Consider the following 27,431-nt stretch of genomic DNA (forward strand, 5'->3'; position numbering starts at 1 on the left):
AAAACAAAAAAGTCGCTTTTCATTTTATTTGTTGATTTAGTGTTTAAAATAAAAATTAAAGAAAATAAATAAATTTATGAAAAAATAATAAATAAATCATAAAAATATTTATTCACATATAAAATTTATAAGAAAATACTTATATAAATTACAAATATCACAATATATATAATATAAATTAAAAATTTTTTGTTTTTTTATAAATCAATAAATATAATATATATATATATATATATATATATATATATATATATATATATATATATATATATATATTAATATATATAATATAATATTTATTTTTTATTATTTTCAATCTTTTTATTTTTTATCTTTTTTTGGTTCTTTCTTTTAGTTTACTTAATTTCCATTTGATTACATTTTTTTTCCTTTTTGGATATTTTCTTTGTTTTCTTTATGTTCTTTGTCTTTATGATCTTTTTCTTTATGATCTTTAGCATCTTTTTTTTTTTCTTTTTCTTTTTAATTTTCTTTTTCCTATCCTTTTTTTTCATTTAGTTTAGAATTTTATTTTGACTCTTTGGATTTACTTTTTTGTTCTTTTAGATTCTTTTTTTCTTCTTTCATTTCTTTTTCAGCATCTTTAAGTTTCTTCTCGATATCTCCATACTTAGCTTTCCATTCATCAACAGCTTTATCAGCAACAAGCTTTTTTCTTTAGTAATCATCTTCATATTTCTTTTTTTCCTTTTCAGGAAGCTTTTTGTACTATTCAGCTATTAAAGATGTTAGTTCGGTCATCTTTAATTCTGGATTTTATTGTTTTACAGTTTCGTAAACTTCTTATTTGTACAAGAAAAATGGAATCATTGCTTTTTTAGGCTTTCAGGAAGATCTTTGAGTGAAGTATAATTTTACATTTTTTTTTTTAGTTAAGCGTTTTTTTTTTTTTATTATTAAAAAAATATTATTTATTTGATAATATAAATAAAAAATATTTTAATATTTAAATTTTAAATTTAATTTTTGCTAATAAATAAAATAAGTGAATTTATAATATATTTAAATATTTATTTTAAATATAAATAATATATTATAAATATTACTTTCGTATACTAAAAAATAGATAGAAAAATTCTTAAATTAAAAAAAAGGAAAAAATATATAATTTTAAAAAACTTTTGCTTGTTTATTTATTAATTAATAATTTATAATAAATTTTACAATATTTACGTAATTAATAAAGAAATTATTATATATATTCAACTATGATATAAGATTATATTAAATCCTCCCCCCACAATTCTTTTATCTGGTAAATTAATTTTTAATTTTGAAGCTTGATTAAATTTATAAGATTATTCCATTTTTTATTACTGAACTTTTTTTTAGGCATAATATTTTTTATTAGTTTATTATAAATCCTTATTTAATCTATCGATTTCCATTTTATATTCATTCAAATGACTTTAATATATTGTAATTTCTCCATTCATAGCTTTTAATTATACTGTTTTTTATTTTAAAGTATCTTAAAACACCTAAATCATTTATTCTTCTTCATTACTGGGTTATCTTTTCATTTCTAATTTTAATTTTTACAACTCTATATCTTTATTTTTAATATTATTTTCTTTTTAAATGACAATTTCTGATTTTTAAATCAATCTTTTTTACAAAGATTAAATTTTTAATAGCAACTCATAGGCTTCATAATCTGTAGTTTCGAGTTTCCTCCATCTATGTATATTTAAGGGATTAGAAAATTCTTGAGAAAGAAACTTCACTCTTAATTTTTCTTCAATTAATTCTTTCGATAAATTACGTACTTCCTTTTACATTTCACAAATAGTTTTTGTTTATGTTTTAAAGTATTTTATTTCTAGTAATAAGTCTGCAATTTTACTTTTCCAAATAATTATATCCCCTAATCTTTATGCATATAAAATTTCTCCTTTTTTTAATGTGGCTTAATTAATTTTTATTTTTTCATAAAGTAAAGCAGCTTCTGTGTTTCTTCTTATTAATTAAGTACCTTTATTTATGTAAAATATATAAAAAAATAATATAGTATGTAATTAATTTTTTACTTAAAATATCCCTTTCTGTCACAACTAGTTCATATTCTTCTTAAAGTTTTTGTCTTTACGATTCCGACTCAGAAATCATATACCTTAATTTTGAAATATCCTGTTAAAACTACTTAATTATAATTATTTTTTCCCCCATTTCTGCTTTATATTTTAAACTTTGAGCTGCCTTATCTTTTGCGACTTCGTCTTTTTTTTTATGATTTATATGTTCTTAAAGTAGAAGCTTTTATTTAACATCAATCTCTTCTTTTAATTGAGAAATCTGTTAATTTACTATTTTTTGTTTTTTCTTAATCTCCTCCAAATCTTTCTGAGCTTCTGTAAGATTTTTTGAGAAAAAATTCTATTCTTATCTAACACTTTCGTATAAGTTTTACTACTATTTAAGCTTAGCCTCAGTTTCAATATTTTTTTTTATAAATTCAGAAATCAAATTGTCCTTAAGTTTAATTTCTTCCAAAGCATGGAAATATTTTGCATTAGCTTAAGCAGCCTAATCCCCATATTTCTCTTTCTCGTACTTAACCACTTGTATTTCTTCATTTATTTTCTAAATATTTTTTATAAGAATTTATTATTCATTATATTTTTCCTTAATAACTTTAACTTTTTGTAATATTTCTTCTAATTATTCTTTATTATTTCCATCCGCCCTATTAATTTCCTTTTACAAAATATCTCTATTTCTTTTCAATTCTTCCAATAGGCTCCTATCTTCTCCTGCAACTCTTCTTTATTGAATAATATCTTCTTCGATTTAAACTAATCCCTATTAAAGAATATCTTTTATTTTTCAGTCGCATCTTTAGATTGACTAATTACATTAATCTCCTTTTACAAATGTTATATCTATGCTATTTTATGATTCTTATTTTATAATTCAGAATTTATTTATTCATTTATTTGCATTTCTTTATCTTTTAAATCATTAAACCTCTATTAAAATTCAAAAAATTCTTATTTATCCATGAATATCTTTTCATTTAAAATTAAATTTTTCTTCAGCAAATATTTTTTAGTTTTATTTTTTAATTCGTTCAAATGAGAAACATTTTATTTTATAATAATTGACAAATTAGCTTTCGTTTTTAACTTATCTTCCATTTCTTTTTTTAAGCTTTCTTGCTTTTTTTTAGAAGTTTCATATTCGTTTTTTATCTAATCTAAATCCTATTGAATAAATTTTTTATTTTCATCATCTTTCAAAATAATAAATTCTAATTATTTTTTTTCTTCTTGAATTTGTCCATACTCATTCTAAAAATTTAAATAATAATTTTCATTTGTTTTTATTTTGTCGTTAAGATTTTGAATATCTTCTTTAATAAAACTAATATTCGCTTTTAACTAATCAACTTCTTTCTAAAGTTCTTCTTTGGTCACTAATAAATCATGTACAGTAGTAGTTTAATTATTTGAAGTTGAACTGTTTGCTTGTTCAATTAATTTGTTTAAATGTTAAATTTCATTGAATAAATTTTCCACTTTTAGTTTATTTTTCACTTCTTTATCTTTTGACATTTCTAATATCTTATATGTTTTTTCAAGCTCATTTTTTAAATTATTAATATTATTATTATCTTCCTATGTCATTTTTAATACACTTTATAAATTTTCAGTATTTTAACCTATATCCTGTGTATATTCTCGACATTTCGCAAGCAATCTTTTCTCGTTTTCATGCGAAATCTTTAATGCCCTATGGAATTTTTCAAATTCTTATTTAAATCTTATAAGACTTTAATCTTATGATAATTCATTTAAAACTTGTTGGAACTCCATTTCTAATATATCAAAAGCTTAAGCTTCTAATATTTCTTATGGATTTTATGAGTTTATATTTTGCATTTTATATTTATATATATATATATATATATATTTTATTGTTATTGTTATTTTTTATTTTTATTTTATTAAATTTTATTTTTGAAAATTAAAGTATTTATTAAAAAAACTCCTTTTTTAATAAAATATTAAAATTGAGTTTTTTAATTATCATTATAAATAATTTAAATATATTTTTAATATTTGCTTTTTATATAAAATAAAGATAAATAATAATTATAAAATAATTAACATTAAATAAATTGTGAAATAATAAAAAAAATTAATATATAAAAAATATTATATATTTCAATTTAAAGAATTTTTTTTTTCATATTTAAAATAATATATAATTCGATTATTTTTATTATATCTTATGTTTTTATATTTAATTTTCTAAGTTATTAAAAACTCATTTCTTTGTATAAATAGAAATTCTAAATCAATTTGTATTCACATTATTGTGAAGCATATCTTAAATAAAAAATATATTTATTTTGCTTTATTTAATATAAAAAACCTTTTATCTTTTAATCAAATTATGTATCTTCTAAATCATTAATTTAAATAGAAGGGAAGTATTTTTTAGGATCAAAATAACCTTTTGATATCAAGAAATTTTATCTCAAAACAACTTCTCTTATTTTGTTTTCATCATAATATAAAATATCGTCATATAAATCGAATTCAGATGTTCCTTTGTTAACTTTTAAAAATTCTCTCATAGTTTCATAATCGATTAGTTTAGACTCTCCTTAATTCTAAGGTACAGGCTTATAATTCATTATTTTATAAATTTAAGATAAAGCATTTGGATTGTTTTTATCTATTATTTATGGATTTAAATAATTAAATTTAAAATTAAAATAATAATAATAATAATTTTAATATGAAATTAGTTGATATTAAATATATGTATTTTCAGTATTTTTTTTAAAAAAAACTCAATCAAAAAAAATGAAAGAAAAAATGGATTATTGCATTTTTTATTGATTAAGTTTTTTAAAAAAATAAAAAAAATATGAACAAATGATATTTTTATTTAAATTTTTTTACATTTTTCAAGCAAAGCTGAGAATTCATCAAGGCTTTATTTTTATTATGGAGTTGTTTTTAAATTAAAAGGTTAATTTTGCTACATTATTTTATATTTAAATATAATTTATGTTTTTTAAAAAAAAATATAAAAAATATTAATAATACTTATTTAAATTTATTAATAATAATTATTAATTTAATATATATTAGTAAATAGTACAAAATATAATAATTTTTTTTAATTAAAATATACCATATAAATATATAGCCATTTTTTTATGTTTTTATGATAGACTTATTAAAATATAATATTTATGTCATATATATTAAAAAATTAACTGTTGACAGAGATATTAATTAATAACGAAAAATTAATTTATATAAAATTTTCGTAATCTTTATTATTATAATTAATTATTATATTTTTATACTTTTATTATTTAGAGCATAATATATGATTCAATTCATAAATATATTTATTAATAAACTTAATAATATTTAAAGATAAAAAGAAAAAAATGAATTTAATTATTTTATTGATATATATTTAAAATTTTAAAATAAGCATTTTTATTTTGCTTATATTTTAATAAAATTAATATTGAAATTGTATTTTAAAAATAATGTTTTTTATATTTTCATATATTTTATTTTAATATAAGTTTAAATAAAAAAAAATCATTAATTTTTAATTAAAGCATTATATAAATTCATTAAATGAAAGTAAATAATTAAAAAATAATATAATAAATAAATGAAAAAGATTAAAAAATAGAAAATTTCTTTTATCAAAAACATATATAAAATTATTTTATTGCTATTTATAAAAAGCATTAACTAATGCTTACTTTTTATAAATTTTCACTTTCAAATAAAATGATTTTTCCAAATTCAGTCTATCATTGGATTTATTGGAGGTTCTTAATATTCTTATTATTATTACTACTATTAGAAATTCTATTTTTTTTAATTTATAACATAAATATATATATATATTTTTTAAATTTTAAAAATACTTCATAATAATTATTGTTAAAAATTTATTATGAACTTCTTTTTATGTTTTAATATTATGGATTTGATGGTTCAATATAAATAACTTTATGTATATAATTCAGCAATAAGGAAGTTTTAGAATTAATATACATTCTATAAGGAATAGATAATCCAAATAAAGAAAATAAAACAAAACTTTTACTATTAATTAGTAAATAAAAAAATTAAAAATTACATATTTTATATAAAACTAACTAATTAAAAAATGGTATATTTTATGCTTTTTTAATATCATTTACAATAAGAATATTTTCTTTTAAATTTTGCAAAGAAATTTCTTCTTTATCTGATTAATATTTGTCTCTTCTTTTAGCTTCATACATTTCATAATTTTTAATTTCCTACCATATTCTTTTACTTTATTCATTTCCAAAAGAATAAACTATAAATGTATGTGCTCTAAAAATCAAATATTTATCAAAAAATTAAGTAATCTCTTCTGTTTAATCTTAGCTAATATCGTAATTCATATTTATTTTATTTCTATATGTAATTACAGTTCTACTATTATTCTTTCTAGAATAATATTAATATTCAGTATGATAAGCTTTTACTTCATATTTTATTAGAATTTTTTATTATTTTAAATTTTCCTAATATTCATAAAGCTATTAAGTATTCATTTAATTGGTAAAATAATTAGTAATTTCTCCCATTATGATATCCAAAATATTAATAAAATAAATTACGCTTCCATAAATATAATATTTTGTTTTGTTTTCTAAATATAAATATATTTAAAAAATTGTTTTTTTTTTAAATAAACCATGTCTTTAATTGTCATAATAATAATATAATGCATATATAATTGCTGATAAGTAAAAAAATATTGCCAAAACAGGAGGTTCCATCTAAAAAGAATTTAAAAAGTATGGTTCTTAAAATACATGTTTTACTTAATCTAAAATATTATTATTTTGTAAAAAAAGTAAATATAATTTTTATTTAATAGTTTTATACTCGAAGATTATACAGTTCCTTATTCTTACTTTATAGAGTTAAATTTTCTTAAAATTTTTGATTATCTTTATTCTTCTAGATTGCTATACATCATTTATAAAAATCTTTTAGTAATAATAAAATTATAGATAAATAATTTTTTTAATATTAGAAAAAAAATATTTTTTAATAGAATTTGAAATTAATTTAACACATTAACTTTTATTTTGTTTTTAATAAAAGATTATTAATTAAAAAAATAGAAGGGAAAATAATAAATTAATTCTCAAAAAAAATTCTTTTAATATTAATTAAAATTTATTTACATTAAATATATAAATTTTACTTAATCGAAAATTTATTATAGCTGTGATTTCTCATGTCTGAAAGATGTTATCAATATCCGCTTTTTAAAAAACATAGCACTTTCGATAGTAATTCTTTTATTTTCAATAGGATAAACTATATTCTAATATAATTCATTGATACTATTTCTCCATAAAAAATAATACTACTTTTTTAAATTTAAAAAGCCTATATCTGTTTAGAAATAAATACTATTTATTAAGGAATTATATAAAAAAACTATTAATTCGCTTACAGCTCATGTTTTTCTTGAACTTGCTAGTTTTCAGAATGTTCGAAATCAGAAGGAAAGGCGGTTTCCATAATTTTCTTATTCTTTGTATAAAATATTTTTTAATCTTATATTTCCATGAATAAGCTTATCTTCATTATTAGTTTATATTTAATTACATATTTCGATTATATGTTTAATGGAATAATATACCATCTATTTTAAATTATTTTGTATAAATATCTAATTCTACTAAACATAAAAGTATATATATAAAAAATTAATAGAACTTCTTAGTAAAAGTTATAATATTAACTATTTTAGAGAAATATAATAAATAAGATTATTTATTTAATATCGTTGATTAAAATTTCGGATTACCAAATATATTTATAGCTCTTGCTTGTATTATGTTTAGTTTCTATATTTTTTTAAAAAAAGGAATTAAAAATTCATTTTTGAGAAATATAAAAATTTTAGTTACTATTTAATTATTATAATGATGTCATCTTATAAAAATAATTATATTATTATATAAAATATAATAATTATAATTAAGTAAACATATATAAAAAATATTTATATTAATTTAGATAAAAACATTAAATTAATTTTATATCTTCTATTATATTATAATAAATTGTTAAAGTTATTTTTTATTAAAAAATAATATAAAATAATATTTCTAGTTTACAAAAAAATAATATAATATAGTATTTGTATAAAAATATATAAAAAAATATTTATTTGTATATTAAAAAATTAATTTCCTTAAAAAAAGGTTGAAATTAAAAAAGAATTTTTTAAAAAATTAAAAAAAAAACATGCTTACATAACTTATATACATTTTAATTTTTTAAAAAAGGTTTATGTTTTACTTAGCCTTTTTTCTATATAAAAATTATAAATATATGTTTTTTTTATATTAAAAAAAAAATTATTATAAATTTTTATAATAAATATACTCATTTGTTTATAAAAATTTATTTATTAAAAAATATTTGTTATAGAAATATTATTTTATATTTGAATAATATATTTAAATATATCCATTTTTAACATAAATTAATAAATAATATAATAAAAGATAAAATTATATTTATAATAATATTAAATTTATATATTAAGTAATAATTTATGCATATATTTAAATAAAAATATGATTATTTACAAAATAATTTTAAATTGAAATTTTATATTTATAAAATAAAATATGTTAAATATAAATTTAATAAAAAATGAATTAAAATAAATATAAAAATAAAAATTTAAAAAAATAATTAAAAAAAATATAAAAAGATGGCGGAAGAAAAAATATTTAAAATAATAAAAATTTAAAAAATTTATATTTTAAAATATTTACAAAATCATAAAAAAATAATTAATAGAATTCTCAAATAAAATAAAATATTATATAAAATCTTATAATAAAAATTTGGTCTAAAATAAATAAAAAATGAAATTAAAATATTATAATTTTATATTTAAAAATTATATATTAATGCCTTTATATTTATTTATTTATATATTTATTAATATTTTTTTTTAAGTAATTTTTTATTTATTAATTTAGAAAATCTTTTAATAATTTATTATATTCATTAAAAATTATATTTATTATTATTTATCTTAAAATAATTTTAAAAATCAATTTATAATAAAATTAATTTGTTTTTTTTCCTTTATAATTATTTTAATTTAAATATTTTTACATGTTTTTTTATGTTAAAATAATTTGGTATTACATTTAATATATAAACCTTTTATTACAATTTATTTTAATTTTGATTTTTTTTAATATTTTTAATAAAATAAATATATTTTTAATAAAATAAATATATTTTTAATAAAATAAATATATTAAAATATAAATCACCTATTATATAATTTCTTATTATTTTATTAATTATTTAAATATTGTATACTAATTTTTTTTATAAATAATATTTTTTTTCTAAATTATGACTTAATCAAAAAATTTAATATTTTTTTAATTATTTTAAATAAATTTATATATTTTTTTTTATTTTAATTTATCATATAATTATGTTTGTTTTTATTTATCCATATAAAATGATAATTATTTGAATTCCTTTTAAAATTTTTTATATTTAATAAATTAAAAATAATAATAGGCTTTTAAAAAAAAATATTATATATAAAAAATAAAAATTTCAATTATAATATAAAACAATGAATTTTGATAATAAATTTAGAAGAGAATGTGCAAATAATACTGCATCAGAAAATAAAATTGATCAAATTTTAAATGATTTTGAATAAGTAAATCATTTTTAAAAGCCATAAATTTATTATTTTTTTAGTATCAAAAATAAAATTTAAATTAATATTTGCTTTAAGAAAATCCTTAAAAAAAAATTAAAACAAACGAAGAAAAAACAAGTACTTGAACTAAAATTATATAAATGTAGTATATCGTATAATTATTTCCTTTTTTTTATTATATTAATCCAAAAAATAAATTTTAATATTTTATTTCGTTAAATAAAAAAAAAAAGTATTACCACACGAAGCTCTAGAAAAAATATTAAAGCAAATAAACTAAGAAAATAAATCTTCAAAATGTTTAGAATTAATTAAAAAGTTATTTAAAAATGAAATTTCACGTATACATCCTTCACATATATTAGAAGTTTTTTTAATATATAATTAAAATATATAATTAATATATTTTATTAAAATTTATAGACTGTCTATTAATTATCATTAATGTCATTAAAATTTACATAAAAAAATGACAAAAAACACCTTTTGGCTATTTTATATTAAATAATAGAAAAAAAGGAACATTGCATTTAATAATAATTTGGAGACTTTTATAAAATATTGGATATATTTAGAGTTAATTTACTTTTATATACAGATGATAGTTTTCATGTATATTTTTATAATAAATAAATTATATTTTTTTATAAATAAATAAAAGTTTTAAAAAAGTCTTGATAAATTAATAAATTTTATAAATTAATATTGCTAATAAAAATAATAAGAAATAAATTAAAATTAACAAGAAGCACCATTTAAATTATAAGATTAATAATAATAATTATAATTTGATAATAAAAAATAAGAAGAAAAGCAAAAAGAAAAACAAAAAGAAGAAGAAGAAGAAGAAAAACAAAAGCAAAAATAAAAATAAAAATAAAAAGAATATGAAAACTAAACAGAAGAAATTAAATCAAATTAATAAAATTGCTAATAAAAATTATAAAATAATGAAAATAATGAATAAAATGACTTAAAATTATATGAATTTCAATTATCGTAATAAACATAATAAATTTTGGTAATAAAAATATATAAAAATTATTTATTTTATATATATTTTTTGCTATAAAAGTATAATCAAAATGATTAATTGTAATATAAATAATAATTGATTTTTAATGCAATCATATCTACTAAAAATTTCCTTATTAAAGATTGGTCAAAATACTAAGTTTATAGATTAATGCAAGATATATATGTTGATAAGAAGTATTTATTTATTTAATTTATGATATATATAATTTTTAAAAAAAAACAGACAGTTCTTTTCAGATAAATAAAGATAAAGTATTGATGATTATATGAGCGAAATCTAAAGACTTAAAACATTAGATTCTAAAAATATTTCTGTTAATTAAATAATTAATAGTAGAATTCAAGAAAATGCTGTAAATTCAAAAAATGATGTTCAAAAAGTTAAATTTAGTTCTAAATAAATATATAATGATAGTACTGAGGCTTGGGCAAGTAAATAAATAAATTGAAATGACAAATTAAATAATAATATTTTTTATTTTTATTGTTTAATTTAAATATTTTTATAATATAAATTTTTATTATTGATTTTTTTTTATTAAAATAAAAAAAAAAATTATTCTTATATTTTAAGAAATAAAAAAGTATTTTATTTAAATATAACATATAATAACATAATATTATATAATAATTTTAATATATTAATATTAATCGTAAATATTTAAATAAAATATAATTTATATATTTAAAAAATATTAATTTATATTTTATCAAAAATTAATATTAAATTTTTTTAATAAATTATATTTTTTTTTTTATAACATTAATTTTTTTAATTTTAATTTTTTATAACTTTGATTTTTTATAAAATAGAAAAACAATATTTATAATATAGATAATAAACTATGATTTTTATTTTATAATTTTTTTTATTTTTTAAGATTGTCATAATTTATATTATATATTTATATATCTTATTTTACTGTTTTAAATAAATAAAAGAATACAAAAACAAAATAAAAATAAAATAATTTTTTTATATTCACTTGTTTATTTAATTTAAATTCAAAAAAAATATCTAAAACTCATTTCTAATTTTACTGATTGCTTTCTAAACAAAATTATATTTTATTGAAATATTATAGAAAATTTTAAAAACATTTAATTATTAATTTTAACAAAAATATTATAATAATTTATTTATTTAGCTTAAGAAATTATAAACAAAATTTATATAATTAAATTTTGATGTTATTTTAATAAAAAATAATAACTTAAAAATATTGAATAATTAAAAAAGTAAGAAGAGTAAAAAATAACAAAAAATGGGTTGTACGTTTAGAAAATAACAAAAAATCAATGAGAAACAAAATTAAATTTTTTAATAATATAAATAAACAAATAAATAAATAATGGAAAAGATATAAAAAATAAAAATGGACAAAGATAATATAATAAATTTTTAACTAATTGAATATAAACTTACATAATCTTAAATTATAGAATGAAATCTAAAATAAAATAACTATTCGAAAATAATTATAATATAAATTCTTATGAAAAACATACAAAACTTACAATTATTAAAAATTATTATATATATTTTTATTTTTATATATTTATTTAAATTATTATTTGTTTTATTTTTTTAATATTTATTATTATTATAATAAAATTAACTTTTTATTCTTAAATATTAATTTTTTAAATAATTTAATAACATAAAATTACTTAAATAATATTATAACATTACAATAAAAAATTTTTTGTGTTTTTTTAATGTATATGTATATATATAGATAGATCAAAATATTTACTCTAGATTTAGCTTGTATAATTAAGAATAATAAAATTAAAATTCCATCATTTTAATAATAAAAAATATTATTTATTATGTTTAGCTTTTTAATTATAAAATTAAAAAGATAGAAATTTTAAAATAATAATGAATTGTTATTATATAAAAAAAATAATAAAAATAAATTTTTATATATATTTTTACTTAGATATTTATATTATTTATTAAATTATTTGTTTTTTATATTATATTTGATTATTAAATTTATTTATACAAATATGATTATAATTTTTTATTTTTAAGTTAAAAAAACTTCTATTAATAAGTAAAATATGAACTTTGAATAATACAAATAATTAAATAGATTTTTCAAAAATAAATTGAATATTATAAATTAATAATTTATTTGTTATCTATTTATTTTTCAAATTATTTATGTGTATTCAATTAAAAAATAATCAATTAAATTAATTTTTTAAATAACTTTTAATTAATCTTTATAAATGTAAATCTAAGATAATAATCTCTTAAGCTCTCAAAACAAACATATAGATTAAATTAATTCAATAAATTATAATCAAAATAAACTTTATCAAAAAGATAATCAAATAAATTATGATTATAATTATGAAAAAGATATTGATAATTAAATAAATTTAGTTTAAGGATATATTTAGAATTTGTAATAACAGATTGAAGAAAAAGAATAGTTATTATAGTATGATTAAGATATAAGTAAAAAATTAAAAGAGCAGGCGATTTAAAAAGATTAAATACTTAAGCTATATAAAAAAAAGAAAGAAAAAAAACAACAAATAAAGAACTTAATGTAATAAAATACAAAATGTGTATTATATAAAAAATAGGTTTAAATTAAATCAATTGAATTAAACTATATCAAATGAAAGTGAGTTATAATAAAAATAAAATTAATAATATAATTTAAAAATAAACTAATTAAGTTACGATTTAAAAGAATAAAAAAATAAAAAAAAAGAAATGAAAGAAACATTTGATTTAACTTAAACATAATTTTTAGAAATAAATATGATTAAAAAAAATATTTAAAATTAAAATAATTAAAATATATAAGAAGAAATAATTATAAATCAAAATCTAAAGTAGAAATTTGAAGCTAATAATTACTAAATAAGTCAAAATGAAAGAACTTTACAAACTCTTTAAGAAAAATTTAAAAAAAAATAAGAAAAAATATCTGATTATAAATATAAATCTGAACAGAATTTAAATAACAAATATAAAAATGAAAAAATAAATAATTTACATAATTAAAAAATCCGAATATAATAATAAATATAATAAGAAGAATAAGATAATTAAATTTTAAAGAATGAAGTTTAAAAATAAGATTAATAATTATAAATATAATAAAAAGTATTATAATAAATAAAACATGAAAACTTAAAATAACAATAAGACATGTAAAAAAAATAAAAAAAAATTAACTTTTTAAAAATTAGAGAAAATTTGAAGTTTAAATTGAAAATTAATAAAAGCTATGAAATCGAAAATTAATATAGGATTAAAAATGAAAATTAAAAAGATAAGAACCAAGAAAAAAATTTAAAAAGTCTATAAAATTTATTATTATTAAAAGAAAATAATATATAAATGAATAATTAAAGTTATGAAAAAGAAAAAAATAACTTAAAATGTATTAAAAATTAATATTAAATACTAGAAGCATAAAATGAAACTTAAAAATAACAAATTTTGTAATTAGAATAACAATGTAATGAGGCTATTGATTTTAAACAAAAAATAAAATAATAATATTAATAATAGATTGAATAATTGTAAATAGATAAAAAATAAATCTATAAACAAAATATTTAATTAGAAAAATAAACTTTATCGATATAAAACATCATTAATTTATTAGAAATGGAAGAAAAAAAATTAATAAATAAAAATTAAAAATATCAGAATAAGATTTAGGAAATTAAAAAAGATATTTTAATATAAAAAGTTTAAGTATAGAAAAAAAATAATTGAATAAATAATTTTATAAAGTAGATTATATTTATAAATTTTTAATAAAAACATATTTTCTTAATTTTAAAAATGTATTTTATTTAAAACATATTCTTTTCTCAAAATTTATTTTTTATTTATCAAACAAAGTATATTTTTTTTATTTAATTATTAACTTTTATTTATTAAATATTTATTTATTTAAAACATTTTTTATTTATAAAATCTAATTAATATTTAAGTTTTAAATTAATTACAGTTTTATTATTATGAATACTTGAAATTTTTAATTATTTAATTCTTACAAAAAAAAATAATAATGACATTGAAGTTTAAAAATTAATTTTATTAGAAAGTTGTTATATCCATATTATTAATATTTATAATTTAGATATAAATATTTAAAAATTATTTATACAAAAGCAGACTCTATTCTTTTTAAATATCTTCTTTAATTTAAGTTTAAAAGTAATATAATTTTTCTAGAAAATTAATTTAAAAATAAAAAAATATAAAAACACTTTTAAATTTATATATTTAAATCATTTATTTTATAAATATTAAATTTTATAAAATAATACTATTATTAAAAAATTTAAAGTTATAAATATATTTATATATATAACATATTTTTTTTTATAATATGTTAAGTTTTATTTATTTATAGATAAGATTTTGTATTTAGTTCTTTATTTTTATTTATATATATTATATAATTAAATTATAAATTTATTTAATAAATTGGCCTTAAAAATAATAACTTTTTTTCTTTGTAATTCTGGCTTAGTAATTATTGATTTTCCATAAAAAAGTTAAATATTTGATAAAATATATTTATTATTTTTTTTAAAAAAAAAACAATATTTATAAAAATTTTAGCATTAAAAAATAAAATAAAGTATTAAATAAATAACTTAAAATATGAAAATATTGTTGATTTTATTTGTAATTTTTATCAATTAAACATAATCTTTATACAAATATGAAATAATTGATTTATGTTTAAAATAACAATGCTCAAATATAATTGATAAGTAAAAGGAATAATTTTAATCTTTTTAAAAAGACTCTTATAAATTTAATAAATGCTTAATTGATAACCAAAACTGTCATTTAAATTAAAAATAATTTAAATCAGATGATAATGATTAAGATCGAGCATAGGAATGCTTTAATGTTTGCTATGATAAAGATTTATATTAAGATGATTATTTTATTTTTTATTTAAAGTGTGCTTGGAAATGTGGAGAAAAAGTATATAAAATAGACAATAATTTTAATACATTTAAATTTAGACCTGCCTTTATTGTTAGTTTGATATTGATTTTTTTCGTAATAAATATTATTGCTATAAGGCTTTATTAGTTTAATAAAAATGAAGATTGATTAAAAATAAAAATTATTTTTTATTTCGTGTATATTAATGTTTAATAAGAAAAAAATTATTTATTTATTTATAATAATTCTATATGTATTAAATAAATATTGAAAAAAACACATTTATTATTTAATAATATATGTATTAAAAATAAAAAAATTAGTGTTATTTATTAGTTATTTAAAAATATTATTTTTCTATTTTAAAAAAGAAACAAAAATTATTATAAATAAATAATTTTTAATTTTATAAAATTAAAAAGAAAATAAAAATTATATATATTTATATTTATAATTATATATATATATATATATATATATTTATTATAATTAAAAAAAAATATATCTTATATTTATTTATAAAAATAAAAATTAAAAAAAATACAGTTTATATTTCCTATTTAATATCAAAAAAACTATTATTAATTCATATTCTATAATCTATTAATATAAAAAAACAAATAAAGAATCTAATTTAAAAAAAATATTACTATTTTAATTATATCCATATCCATATCCATATCCATATCCATAACCTTATTACATTTATCCATATCCCAAAGGTTGTCCATATCCTACAGCTTATTACGAATACCCAATATTTTATTATCCATATTCCATTTATTAATATCCATATCCCATTTAAGGGTAACCAATCGTCTAAGGATACATCATATTTCCTTATTGATACATAAGTTAAGGTTATATTTAGAATTATGGATATTGGCTTATTTTATATAAATTTTATAAATTGCTATTTGTTGTTTAATTTTATTATTGATTATTTTTATAATTTAATTAATTATTATTTTAAACTTAATTTTAGCTTCCTTGAAAATCTCCAAATAAATCATTTTCATTTTATTTGTTTTCTTAATTTTAGATTTCATTTTATATAGGTGCTTTAGTCCAATTCCATTCATCATCTTTATTTTGCAATAAAAAAAAATATTAATAATTAAATATATACTTTATTAATATATATATATATATACTTTATTAATCTTTATTATATAGTGTATCATCATCTAATAAATCTAAAACTTAACCTTATTATTATTCCTTACTTTTTTATTATTATCCTGGTTTTGGTAAAGGATTAAGTTTTCCTTAAAAAGAAATTTTAGGTTCATTTTCATTCTAATTATTTTATTGATTTTCTTCTTGTTTTTATCGGAATTTATCAAGCCCTTTAAATTCATTATCGTCATATTTTTCTTTAGAATTGTATTCTAAAGAATCTTTATTATTTTGATTTTAATTTTTTATAAGAGGAAAATCTTTCGAACTATAGCCTGCATACTTTGTTTCTATGAAATTAATTTAAAATAATCTTTTAAAATTTTCTATACCTTTATAACTTTAAGAAGAATATCCCTAAAATTTTGAGTTTTCTTAAAAAGTACTATTTACTTATAATCCTATAGAATAAATTCCATTAGCGTTTCCTAATTTTTCTCTTAATTCTTTTGCTTATTGTCTTTCATAGTCTAGTTTATCCTCTTCTTGTAATAATTTGATAATATATTGGGCTTTTTACCTTATTTAAACTCCTTTATCTTCATAATCTTCATAGTATTAATAATCTTTAAGATTTTTAAATCTTTAGATTTCTTCTTTGAATTCGCAAACACATCTTAGTGCTCCGTTTTTTATTAAATTATCAATTAAAAATAAAACCTATTTATTAATTTTATTTATATTAATATATTTAAGTAAACAAAAAAATACTTTATACAAAACTTGCCAATTTTTTTCAGAACTTTTAAGTTTATCCCAAATAAATTTTATTATTATTTCAAAATCCATACTTATTTTAGAAAATAAATTGATAATTTATATATTTTTTCTTTTTTACTAATTATGGGATGCATCAGCTATTTATTAAAGAATTTTAGGATGAGTAGCCCAATTTTCTTTACTTGTGGCTTCATTTAAACATTTATCTAATTAAGATTAGTTTGTATATCTTTCTTTTCTATTTATTGAGGTTAACTTTTTTTTATGCTTTTTTTTTTTTTTTACAATTCTAATGCGGCTTTCTTTATGATATCCATAAATTTAAATTAATTTAAAATTTTTTTTAATATAAATAATTATTTCTTTTTTTTTATTGATTAAATTTATTTATATAATATTTTTTAGAATAATTAAATAAAAAATTGTTTGTTTATTTATGTTTAAACAAATATAAAAAATATATTATATTTATATATTAATTTTAAGAAAAAAAATTAAATATTTTTTATTTTTAATTTTTATATATATATAAGATATTATTATAAATAAATTATAAAAAAAAACGAAAATTTTATATATCTAATTAATTATAATTTATTAATATAAATAAAATTTTATATAATTTTTTTTTTTATATATATGTATAATTTATAATGAATATTAAAAATATGTAATTTATTATCTTTTTCTTAATTATTTATTTTAACTTTAAAATATGTAAAAATTCTATTTCTATTTTTCGAATTTTAAAAAATATAATTAATTTATGACAAAAATAATTATTTTTTTAGTTATTTTCTATTAAAAAAAAAAATTATTAAATCTGTATTTTTATTTTTTTGTTATATTATTTCAGTTTATATAATTTTTATTTTATTACATTTAATAAAAAATACAATATAATAAAAATGAATAAAATACATGGAATAAATTAACTAATAAGGAATTATTCAAAAAAATTAAGATAAGAAGCAAATATGTAATTCATATTAAAGTGAAAAATTAAAATACGAGTATAGATAAAATATATAATAAAATGAAACAGTACGTTCGACAAACCTTTCATTAAGACATTCATAGAAAGAAATTTCTCATCCAAATATACACATAAGTAATGCCAAGATATAAGAAAATAAATATTAAAGCAATCAATCTAATTAAGGAATAGAAAAGAAAGAAAAAAATTTAATCTAGAAGACTTTATAGAATTAGAAGATTAAATAGAAGAAATGTAATGTAATGTTTAATTAACATATAAAAATATGAATAAATTAATAAAAGGATAAGTAAATAAATATATAAAAAAATATATATATATTTATATATATATATATATATAATTTATATATTTATAAATAAATAAATTTATAATTATTTTAAATTTATATATTTATTTTAATAAAGGCTTCTGATGAATTAAAAGAATTTTTAGAAAGTTAATGGGATGTTGATTATAGGACAAAAAGTTTTAAAGAAATATTAAATTTATTTGAAGTCTTATTTAATTCTTTGTTTAAAATTTATAATACATAAGTTTAATAAATTAATGAAATAAAAAGTTAACTTCCTAAAGATAACAATAACTTGCCTTAAGATAAAGATTATCTTTTTTTGTTATAAAATTAAGAATCTATTGTTAGATAAATAACAAGAGTAAATATAAAAATAATAAAAAATATTTTTATAAAATAAAAAAAGGAAAATTAATAATATAGGCTTTCATTATAAGTTTATTCTGAAAAATTAAAAAATAGCGAAAATCAAGCTGAATTATTAGCATAATATGCATAAAAAGAAATGGAAGATATAAAATTATTATTTTCAAATGCTATTAATGAACTTAAATAAAAAGAATAGGATATATATATATTAAAAAATGAACTTCAAAGAAAAAATAATGAATTATAATCTATGTAAGAACGCTTACTTTCTGTTGTTATATTGGAACATAAAATAAAGGCATTAGGGGATAAAAATCAAAAAGATATATAGAAAGTAATTCAAGAATACACATAAAAAATAAAAGAAGCTGCTAATGAAAATAAAGAATCTTTAAGAAAAGAAAGACAATAAAACTTTAATGTTATATAAGAATTCAAAAATAAGTTAAATTTGGAAAAAATTGAAAACAGGAAATTAGCTAATGAAAACATAAATAGAATTTAATAATTAAACGATATAATTAATGAAAAAGATGCAAAATTATAATAAAAAGTTATTTATTTGTAAAATACTTAAGAATAATTAGCTTTAAAAAATAAACATATTTTTATAACTAATTATGGAAAAAGATAAATATTGAAAAAAAAAAATACAACAAGGTTTTTTTATATAAATATTATTATATTTAATTATATTATATTAAATAATTTTTGTTATATTAAAAATTAAGTAATTTATATTATATATATAAAATAATAATAATATTTTTTATAAGAATAATGTAAATTCATTGATTATATTATTCTTTTTATATTTTAAAACAGTTAATTTGTTTGTAGTAAAAATTAATTATTTACAAATATTTTTTATAATAATTTAAATTTATTAATTTGATAAGAAAAATTATTTATTAATTTTAAAATATTATAAATAAAAAAAATCATAACTAGTTTTTTTTCTAATAATCTTTTTATTTAAAAAAAAAAAATATATTAAATATAATAAAAATAATTATATATATTTATGAGTAAAGATGTTTTAATATACAAAATATTTTTTGTATTATTATTAAAAATTAAAAAAATAAGACTTAGTTTATATTAAATCAAAAAAAAAGAAAAATAATTATTACAATATTTCAAAAGTTATATATTTTCATAAACAAAATAATGAAAATAATAAAAAAAGTAATTCCTAAAAACTATTTATAATTAAAGTGAAAATTAAAAAATCTATATAATAGTATATATTTTCAGGAACAAAAATAAGCATAAGTTTTAAATAAATTTTAAATATTAATAAAATTAACCATAGATATTTTTTTAGTAATTTAGATTAAAATTCCTTGTAAAAAAGAAAAAAAGGATAACTTATTGAATAAAATTTAAATATGTATATAACAATATAATAATATGATAAATTTAAAATATAAAAACATATAAAAAATTTATATAAAAATAAAAAAATGTAATTTATAAAAAATAAATCAAGTATACAAAAATATTTTTATTAATTCTAAAGATAGAAGATAATTAAAATATAAAAAATATTAAAAAGTGATGAAATTTCTAATTTTTTAAATCATTACAAATAAAACTAAATTATAGTTATAAAAACAATGAACATCATATATATAAAATAAAATATAAAGAATCAAATATATAATATTTAAATAAAAAAAATAGAATTTTATTGATTAAAAATAATATATATTTAATAAATTATATGATAAGAAAACTGATTATATATTAAATATATATATATATATATATATATATATATATATGTTTTATATTAATACTTTTTTATTTTTTTTTTGATTCAATTGAATATTTTTTTTTTATCTGATTTTTTATATATATAATATTTTATTTTATGAGATTTTAACGCTATTATTAATAAAAATTATATATATTTAAATAATAATTACAAAAAAATGTCGTTATCTTTAAAATAATTATTTGACATACTAAATAAATTTTAAGGTTAGGTTTTAAATTTACATATTTATATATAGTTTTCAATTTATTAATATCTAACATCTATAAAATTATATATTTTTAAAATAAAAAGATATGAATGAAACAGACAAACATTACATCAGTTAAATTTTCAAAGATGGAAAATTAAAACCAATATTAGATAAATACTAATAAAACCAAGGTATTTAAAAAAATATTAAATAAATTATAACATAATAAAAAGATTTAAAAACCTTAAATATGTAGCTAAAAATATGTGCAGTAAAAGCTAAATTAAATGAAAATAATAACGGCTTTTACTAATAATAATAATATTAAAATGAATATGAAAGTCCCAGATAGAACTACAGCTATTAAAACAACGAGCAAAAACCAAAATATTATTTTAAATAATTAACATAAAAAAATTTAATATAATTATCAAATTCTTAACTATATAATAAAGACATTAAAAATCTGATAAATTAAAATACTTAATAAAAGTAACTTTTTAAAATAAGACGATGAAAAACGAAGCTTAATTACTGAAGTGATTTAAATGTCATAAAGTTAAATGGTAGATTTAGTAATAGAAAATGAAAAGAAAAATCATCATAATTTTTAAAATTTAGATAAATTATCAAGAAAAATAGATTTAGAAAATTCAATCACAAAAATTCCTTAAAGAAATTAAAAAGTATTCAATTAATCAATTACTGCATTAGAAAATGAATTTTTAAAGCCTTCAAGTTAGTATAAGTAATAAAAAGTAGAAAGTTATATTTAAGTTTATATGCCTGAAGAATAAGAAAATAAAAGACATGACATTAAATAGATTATTTATAATCTCTAATAATAATAAGTTCAAATGGGAGGATAATATAATAAATAGGTTCTTAAAGAAAGCAATTTTAATTTTTAAAGTAATAATCTTTTATAAAATGATAGTAATAATTACCTAAATGACTCATAAATTGATAGTAGATAGTTATTTTCTTAGAAATCTATATAAATATTTGAAAAATAATAATCTCTTACTTCTATTAGCTTTTAGAAATCCCTAATTTTTTATTCGAAAAGATTTCTATTTCATAAAAAAAGTAGCAAATAATAGATATTATAAGTAACTTTTAATTACATACAACTAAAGCTTAAGAATTATTTGATTTTATTTTTAAAAATTCTTATGATTAGAAAGTTAATTTCTAATAATTTTCAGAAAAATTTACAAATGTTTTATAATAAAATATTAAACAATTTTTTGTTTATTTAGATTTAGTATAAAAAACAATATTTTTTTATATGTTATTTTATCTTTTTTTTTAAACAAAAAAATAAAGAATAATGATGGAGTCTTGGATATTGATGAAGTGGGATTTGGAATTATGAACTTGTGTAATTATTAAGATTAAAAATATCGGTGTTTAATTATATTGTTTAATTTACTTGATAAATATAAAAAAGGATTTATTACAAAAGCAGAAATAGAATATTGTATTATTTAATAAAGTAATTTAAGTCTATAATCTTAATAATATATATATGAATAACCTTGTGAAATATCTAAATAGTAATACCAAAATATAGTAAAATGTAATTATATTTTATTATAAATATTTAAAGGTTATTTATTGAAATTGATTAAGAAAATAATGGTTATACTACTTATTGGAGATTTTACAAAAAGTATTTATTACTTTATATTTAAAATTATTTATTTATTTAATAATTTTTTTTTGTTCAAAAATAAAGTCGTGAGGCTAATTCAATTAAAAATTTAATGAAATTTTTCTAAATAATTTGAAGATTATAAAAATAAAAGAAAATAGATTTATTTTAGTAATATCAGAAAATAAAGTTTATATTTTATATAAAAAATAATTTATTTTATGTTACAAATAGAAAATAAAAGTTAAAATCGATTATTTTAAATATATTATGAATTTAATTTATTTTTATTATATTTATTTTTTTATAATTTTAATAATTCGTTTTTTATTGTTTTTGTTTATGTTTTATAAGAAAAAATATAATATTTTAAACAAATAATATAATATAATTTAAATTAATTATTAAAATATTTATTTGAATTTTAAAAAAATATTAGGAATCTACTGTTTTAATTTTTAATATTATAATTTTTATATAATATATATTTTATAAAAGTAAAAATATTTATATTAAAAAAAACATAAAATAATAAAATGAAAACTAAATTACTTAATAAAAAAAAATATATATATATTAATTTACATATATAAAAGATTTAAAATAAAAAAGATAAATATATATTGATATTTAATATAAATAAATATAGTTGATATTTTAAAAATATACTTAACATAGAATATTTTAATTTAGTTGATTGATTAAGAAAAAAATAAATATTAATTATATATTTTATAAAAAAAAAAAAAAAAATGCTATAATATAAATATATATAAATATAAATATAAATTAAATATATATATATATTTTTAATTTTTTATTGAATTTTTAATTAATTTTAGAAAGAAAGAAAAAAAAAAAAAATTATTAAATAATTATATTTTCATATATAATATTAATCTAAATTAACAAATTATTTTTATACTATTAATTTATTTATATTCATAGGTCTATTTTACCAATTTTTGCATTATCGCATTCTTGTAAACAATCTTAATATTTCTAATTTTCTTTTTAATCGTTTTCCTCATTTTTTACGATTTCTTCATTATGTATATAATTATCAAATTTAATATTACATTCATCAATGCAAATAACTTTTGGAGATTCATCTAAGCATTAATATATTATTTTTGAGCAATCTTAATAACATTTAATATCAGTAGTTGAACATACCTATGAGCATTCTATCCAATCCTATGTACAATGTCCTTTTACTTAATCTAATGTTCTTGGAGTATTATTTGAGTATAATTAATTAAATAAATTTATAATTATTAATGAAATAATTAATATTTTATTCATAATTTATTTTTTTTATTTCAATCTTTAATTTTTTTTATTATTTTCTAAAATTTATGTTTATAATTAATAATTATTTATTAAATACTTCTTTTTTTATATTTTTTAAACAAAAATAATAAAAAAGCGATTACATTATATTTATAAAATCTTTAAAATAAAATCATTTTATTTTTTTTATTTTATTTTTTATATAAATTTGAAATATACAAAAAACCTTTATCATTTTTTAATATCATATTATATATTATAAAAATAATTGACTATTTCTAAAATTGCAATATGTTATTGTTTTTTTTTTGTATATTATATAATGTTTTGAAAAAAATTAAACATTTGAATATTAATAGTATTAATAAAATTTTATATAATAGTATAAAGAGTATCTTAAATAAATATATTTTATTATTTAATTAATAAATATAAAATATAAATATAACTAATAATTTTTCACATATATTTATATATAATTAATATAAAAATAAAGAGAATTATTATGTATTTAAATTAAAAATGAATCTTATAGTTATTATTAAAATTTTAATAATATTTTAGTATATTCTTATTTTATTATAAATTCAACTTAAATAAAATTAAAATATATATAAAATATGTATTAATTATTTATTTAAAGAATTTACTTAGAAATCAATTTCAATTTTAAAAACTATTATTTATTGTAAATTCAATAAAATAAAATAACATTTAAAGATTATTAATACTTTTTTGATTATAAATAACTTTTTGTAGAAAAAATAAAATTAAAGGAAAAAATAAAAATAAATAAAATATTAAATATATATAATTCAGTTATTTTTATCTTAAAATAAAATAAAATCAAATTTAGTAAAAAATAAATTATATATATATATATATATATTTATTCAATATAAATTTTATTCTCCTTTATAAAATTCTAAAATTCATAATGCAATATTTAAATTACATTAATAGTTTATTTTTAGTAGTATTAAAATACATTATCTTTTTATTTTTTACAAATATCAAAACAAAAAATAATTTTATATATTATTTATTTGAATATAATATTTATTTATATATATTATTTTTGTTTTAAATTATATTAAATAATTATTTTTTAATTAATCAAAATTTACAATATTTAAAAATAAATAAAAAATTATGATTTCAACTTAAAACTTTACATATTAGCCAAGAAGTTCTAAAAATTTATTAAAAAAACAATTTTCATATATACATATATATATATATATATATAAAGTATACCCTTAATAAACATCATACGAAGGCAGTCTAAATAATTTAAATAATAACAAATAAAGTTAAAAAAAGTATTTTATTTAAAAAAAATGATTAAATAAAATATATATAAAAGATTTAGGGAAACATACTTTTAATATCATAATTTATTTTCTCCATAAAATATTTAAAACTATAAAAATAAAAATAATATTCTTTAAATATAAAAACCAATTATTAATAGTCCATTATTTAAACAAAAAATTATCTAACCTTAAATAATAAATAAAAGCTAATTTACTATAATCAAAGGATGTAAATAATTAACGTATTCTTTGGATAAATAAAATCATTAAAATCTCGAATAACTAGAAAATGATCATAAATAAAAAATTTAATACTTTAAGGAATAAATTGATAATTATGAACAAAGTATTTTTTTAAAATAAAATATTAAAAAAAAAAAAAAGAAATAAAAAATATGAATTTTCAAAGTAATAATGCATCCAAAAATTCCAGTTTTTATTCATAAGATAAAAATTGTTAAATGGAAAAAGAGTATAATAGTCATTTAAAAAACTCGTATGTTGAAAAATTAATCAACAGCAATAAATAGCAACAAAAAAAGCTTGAATAGATATAAGAAGAAAACAGATAATTAAAAAGTAGATTGAATTAGGAAAAAGTACAGTCAGAATTCGATATTATTAATTTAAAGACTAAATTAAAAGATTAAAAGCTGTTTTTTGATGAAAATATATAAAATCTAAAAAACAAATACGAAAATTAAATAAATTAGATGGAAATGTAAATTTAAAACGAGAAAAAATATTAATAACTGTTTCCTAATTACAAAAATTAATAACTTATTTAAAATAATAATAATAACTTGAAAAATCTTGATTTAAATTAACTTAATAATTTATTACAAAATAATTATCGTTTAAATTAACTGATATAAAAATACGAAAAATAAATAAAAGAAATTAATTCAAAAAAATCAGAAAAAATTTTTGATTAATTAAATGAATCACCAAATTCTTAAAAAAATTACATAATTAAGAAAGCTAGAAATTAGTCTTTTAATAATAAGGAATTAAATAAAATATTAATTATATTTTACAGAATAATATTAAAGATATTATTCCTTAAAACTAAATTTAAATATAAAAATATGAAAAGGATTTATAACTTCTATAATAAGAAAATGATAAATAAAATTAATAATTACTTGAATTAACTATATAGAATGATAAATTTTAAATTTAATTAAAATAAAAGAAAAATGAAATCTATAATTCAGAAAACATAATTGAATAATAAAGAAATTAAATTGAAGTTTTAAATGAAAAAATTCATTTTTATGAAATAAATAATAACCCTTAATAATGTAAAATAGAAGATAGTTACAAAAAAAACGAAGAAATATCTAAATTAATCGAATAAAAAAATAATTTATAATAAAATTATTTATAAAAATAAAAAGAAATGTAAAAAAATATCGAATAAATGTAAAAGAATATCGAAGAAAGAGATATTATAATAGATAATAAAAAAAATCTAATTGAATAAAAAGAAATGACTATTTAAAATTTATAAAATTAAATAAATATAATTATAGAATAAATAAATGATAAAGAAAATATTATAAACAATTTAAATTAATTATTAGAAGAATTAAAATATACCAATATTTAAATAAATAATGAAAATGATATCTTATAATAATAAATAAATTTGAAAAATACTATTATATGTTAAAATGAAATAGGATTTTAATAAAAAGATATAATAATTTTACAGTAAAATGAACAATTAAACTCAAAAAATGTATAAATTGACGAAAAAATCAAATAAATTTAAAACTTTTAACAAAAATTGATATAAATAGAAGAAAAAACTATTTAAAATGAAAATTAAAAATTGAATTCAGATGAAAAAATAAGTTTTTTTTA

At 13.9% G+C, this 27,431-nt stretch overlaps 2 protein-coding genes across 2 annotated transcripts, besides 49 other annotated features; both read right to left on the minus strand. All coding sequences in view use genetic code 6, as the record gives it.

Moving 5' to 3' along the window:
• The first annotated feature begins 211 nt into the window (after positions 1-211).
• Positions 212-296: a microsatellite.
• A 16-nt stretch (positions 297-312) lies between these two features.
• IMG5_005280 (hypothetical protein) lies at positions 313-894 on the minus strand (the record flags this gene model as incomplete). The annotated part of the gene is made up of 1 exon (XM_004039891.1): positions 313-894. The coding sequence occupies exon 1, from the start codon at positions 829-831 to the stop codon at positions 313-315; it is 519 nt and encodes a 172-aa protein (XP_004039939.1). The 5' UTR covers positions 832-894.
• Positions 413-456: a microsatellite.
• Positions 895-1,223: 329 nt separating the features above from the next.
• On the minus strand, positions 1,224-7,580 carry IMG5_005290 (hypothetical protein; the record flags this gene model as incomplete). The annotated part of the gene is made up of 4 exons (XM_004039892.1): positions 1,224-1,996; positions 2,052-2,604; positions 4,935-5,013; positions 7,513-7,580. 4 exons carry the CDS (start codon positions 7,578-7,580, stop codon positions 1,224-1,226), a joined length of 1,473 nt encoding a protein of 490 aa, XP_004039940.1.
• Positions 3,931-3,982: a microsatellite.
• Positions 4,148-4,186: a microsatellite.
• Positions 7,581-8,575: 995 nt separating the features above from the next.
• Positions 8,576-8,609: a microsatellite.
• Positions 8,610-9,069: 460 nt separating this feature from the next.
• Positions 9,070-9,111: a microsatellite.
• Positions 9,072-9,129: a microsatellite.
• Positions 9,072-9,131: a microsatellite.
• A 154-nt stretch (positions 9,132-9,285) lies between these two features.
• Positions 9,286-9,350: a microsatellite.
• A 113-nt stretch (positions 9,351-9,463) lies between these two features.
• Positions 9,464-9,520: a microsatellite.
• A 629-nt stretch (positions 9,521-10,149) lies between these two features.
• Positions 10,150-10,196: a microsatellite.
• Positions 10,197-10,387: 191 nt separating this feature from the next.
• Positions 10,388-10,430: a microsatellite.
• Positions 10,400-10,439: a microsatellite.
• Positions 10,440-10,577: 138 nt separating this feature from the next.
• Positions 10,578-10,632: a microsatellite.
• Positions 10,578-10,660: a microsatellite.
• Positions 10,584-10,660: a microsatellite.
• Positions 10,661-11,426: 766 nt separating this feature from the next.
• Positions 11,427-11,464: a microsatellite.
• Positions 11,456-11,522: a microsatellite.
• Positions 11,470-11,544: a microsatellite.
• Positions 11,541-11,595: a microsatellite.
• Positions 11,564-11,620: a microsatellite.
• Positions 11,621-11,886: 266 nt separating this feature from the next.
• Positions 11,887-11,950: a microsatellite.
• A 202-nt stretch (positions 11,951-12,152) lies between these two features.
• Positions 12,153-12,212: a microsatellite.
• A 129-nt stretch (positions 12,213-12,341) lies between these two features.
• Positions 12,342-12,421: a microsatellite.
• Positions 12,342-12,424: a microsatellite.
• Positions 12,425-14,706: 2,282 nt separating this feature from the next.
• Positions 14,707-14,747: a microsatellite.
• Positions 14,722-14,769: a microsatellite.
• A 1,424-nt stretch (positions 14,770-16,193) lies between these two features.
• Positions 16,194-16,255: a microsatellite.
• Positions 16,197-16,243: a microsatellite.
• A 168-nt stretch (positions 16,256-16,423) lies between the features above and the next one.
• Positions 16,424-16,456: a microsatellite.
• A 232-nt stretch (positions 16,457-16,688) lies between these two features.
• Positions 16,689-16,734: a microsatellite.
• Positions 16,735-16,871: 137 nt separating this feature from the next.
• Positions 16,872-16,926: a microsatellite.
• Positions 16,927-18,968: 2,042 nt separating this feature from the next.
• Positions 18,969-19,016: a microsatellite.
• Positions 18,969-19,056: a microsatellite.
• Positions 18,974-19,035: a microsatellite.
• Positions 19,023-19,061: a microsatellite.
• A 961-nt stretch (positions 19,062-20,022) lies between these two features.
• Positions 20,023-20,087: a microsatellite.
• A 663-nt stretch (positions 20,088-20,750) lies between these two features.
• Positions 20,751-20,791: a microsatellite.
• A 275-nt stretch (positions 20,792-21,066) lies between these two features.
• Positions 21,067-21,110: a microsatellite.
• A 2,120-nt stretch (positions 21,111-23,230) lies between these two features.
• Positions 23,231-23,266: a microsatellite.
• A 139-nt stretch (positions 23,267-23,405) lies between these two features.
• Positions 23,406-23,444: a microsatellite.
• Positions 23,445-23,712: 268 nt separating this feature from the next.
• Positions 23,713-23,757: a microsatellite.
• Positions 23,758-24,246: 489 nt separating this feature from the next.
• Positions 24,247-24,302: a microsatellite.
• Positions 24,303-24,965: 663 nt separating this feature from the next.
• Positions 24,966-25,001: a microsatellite.
• Positions 25,002-25,004: 3 nt separating this feature from the next.
• Positions 25,005-25,039: a microsatellite.
• A 235-nt stretch (positions 25,040-25,274) lies between these two features.
• Positions 25,275-25,324: a microsatellite.
• A 1,594-nt stretch (positions 25,325-26,918) lies between these two features.
• Positions 26,919-26,955: a microsatellite.
• Positions 26,956-26,962: 7 nt separating this feature from the next.
• Positions 26,963-27,003: a microsatellite.
• A 66-nt stretch (positions 27,004-27,069) lies between these two features.
• Positions 27,070-27,113: a microsatellite.
• The last annotated feature ends 318 nt before the right edge of the window (positions 27,114-27,431 follow it).

The sequence above is a fragment of the Ichthyophthirius multifiliis genome, assembly GCF_000220395.1.
Source record: "Ichthyophthirius multifiliis unplaced genomic scaffold scaff_1120509249450, whole genome shotgun sequence".
Lineage (NCBI taxonomy): Eukaryota > Ciliophora > Oligohymenophorea > Hymenostomatida > Ichthyophthirius > Ichthyophthirius multifiliis.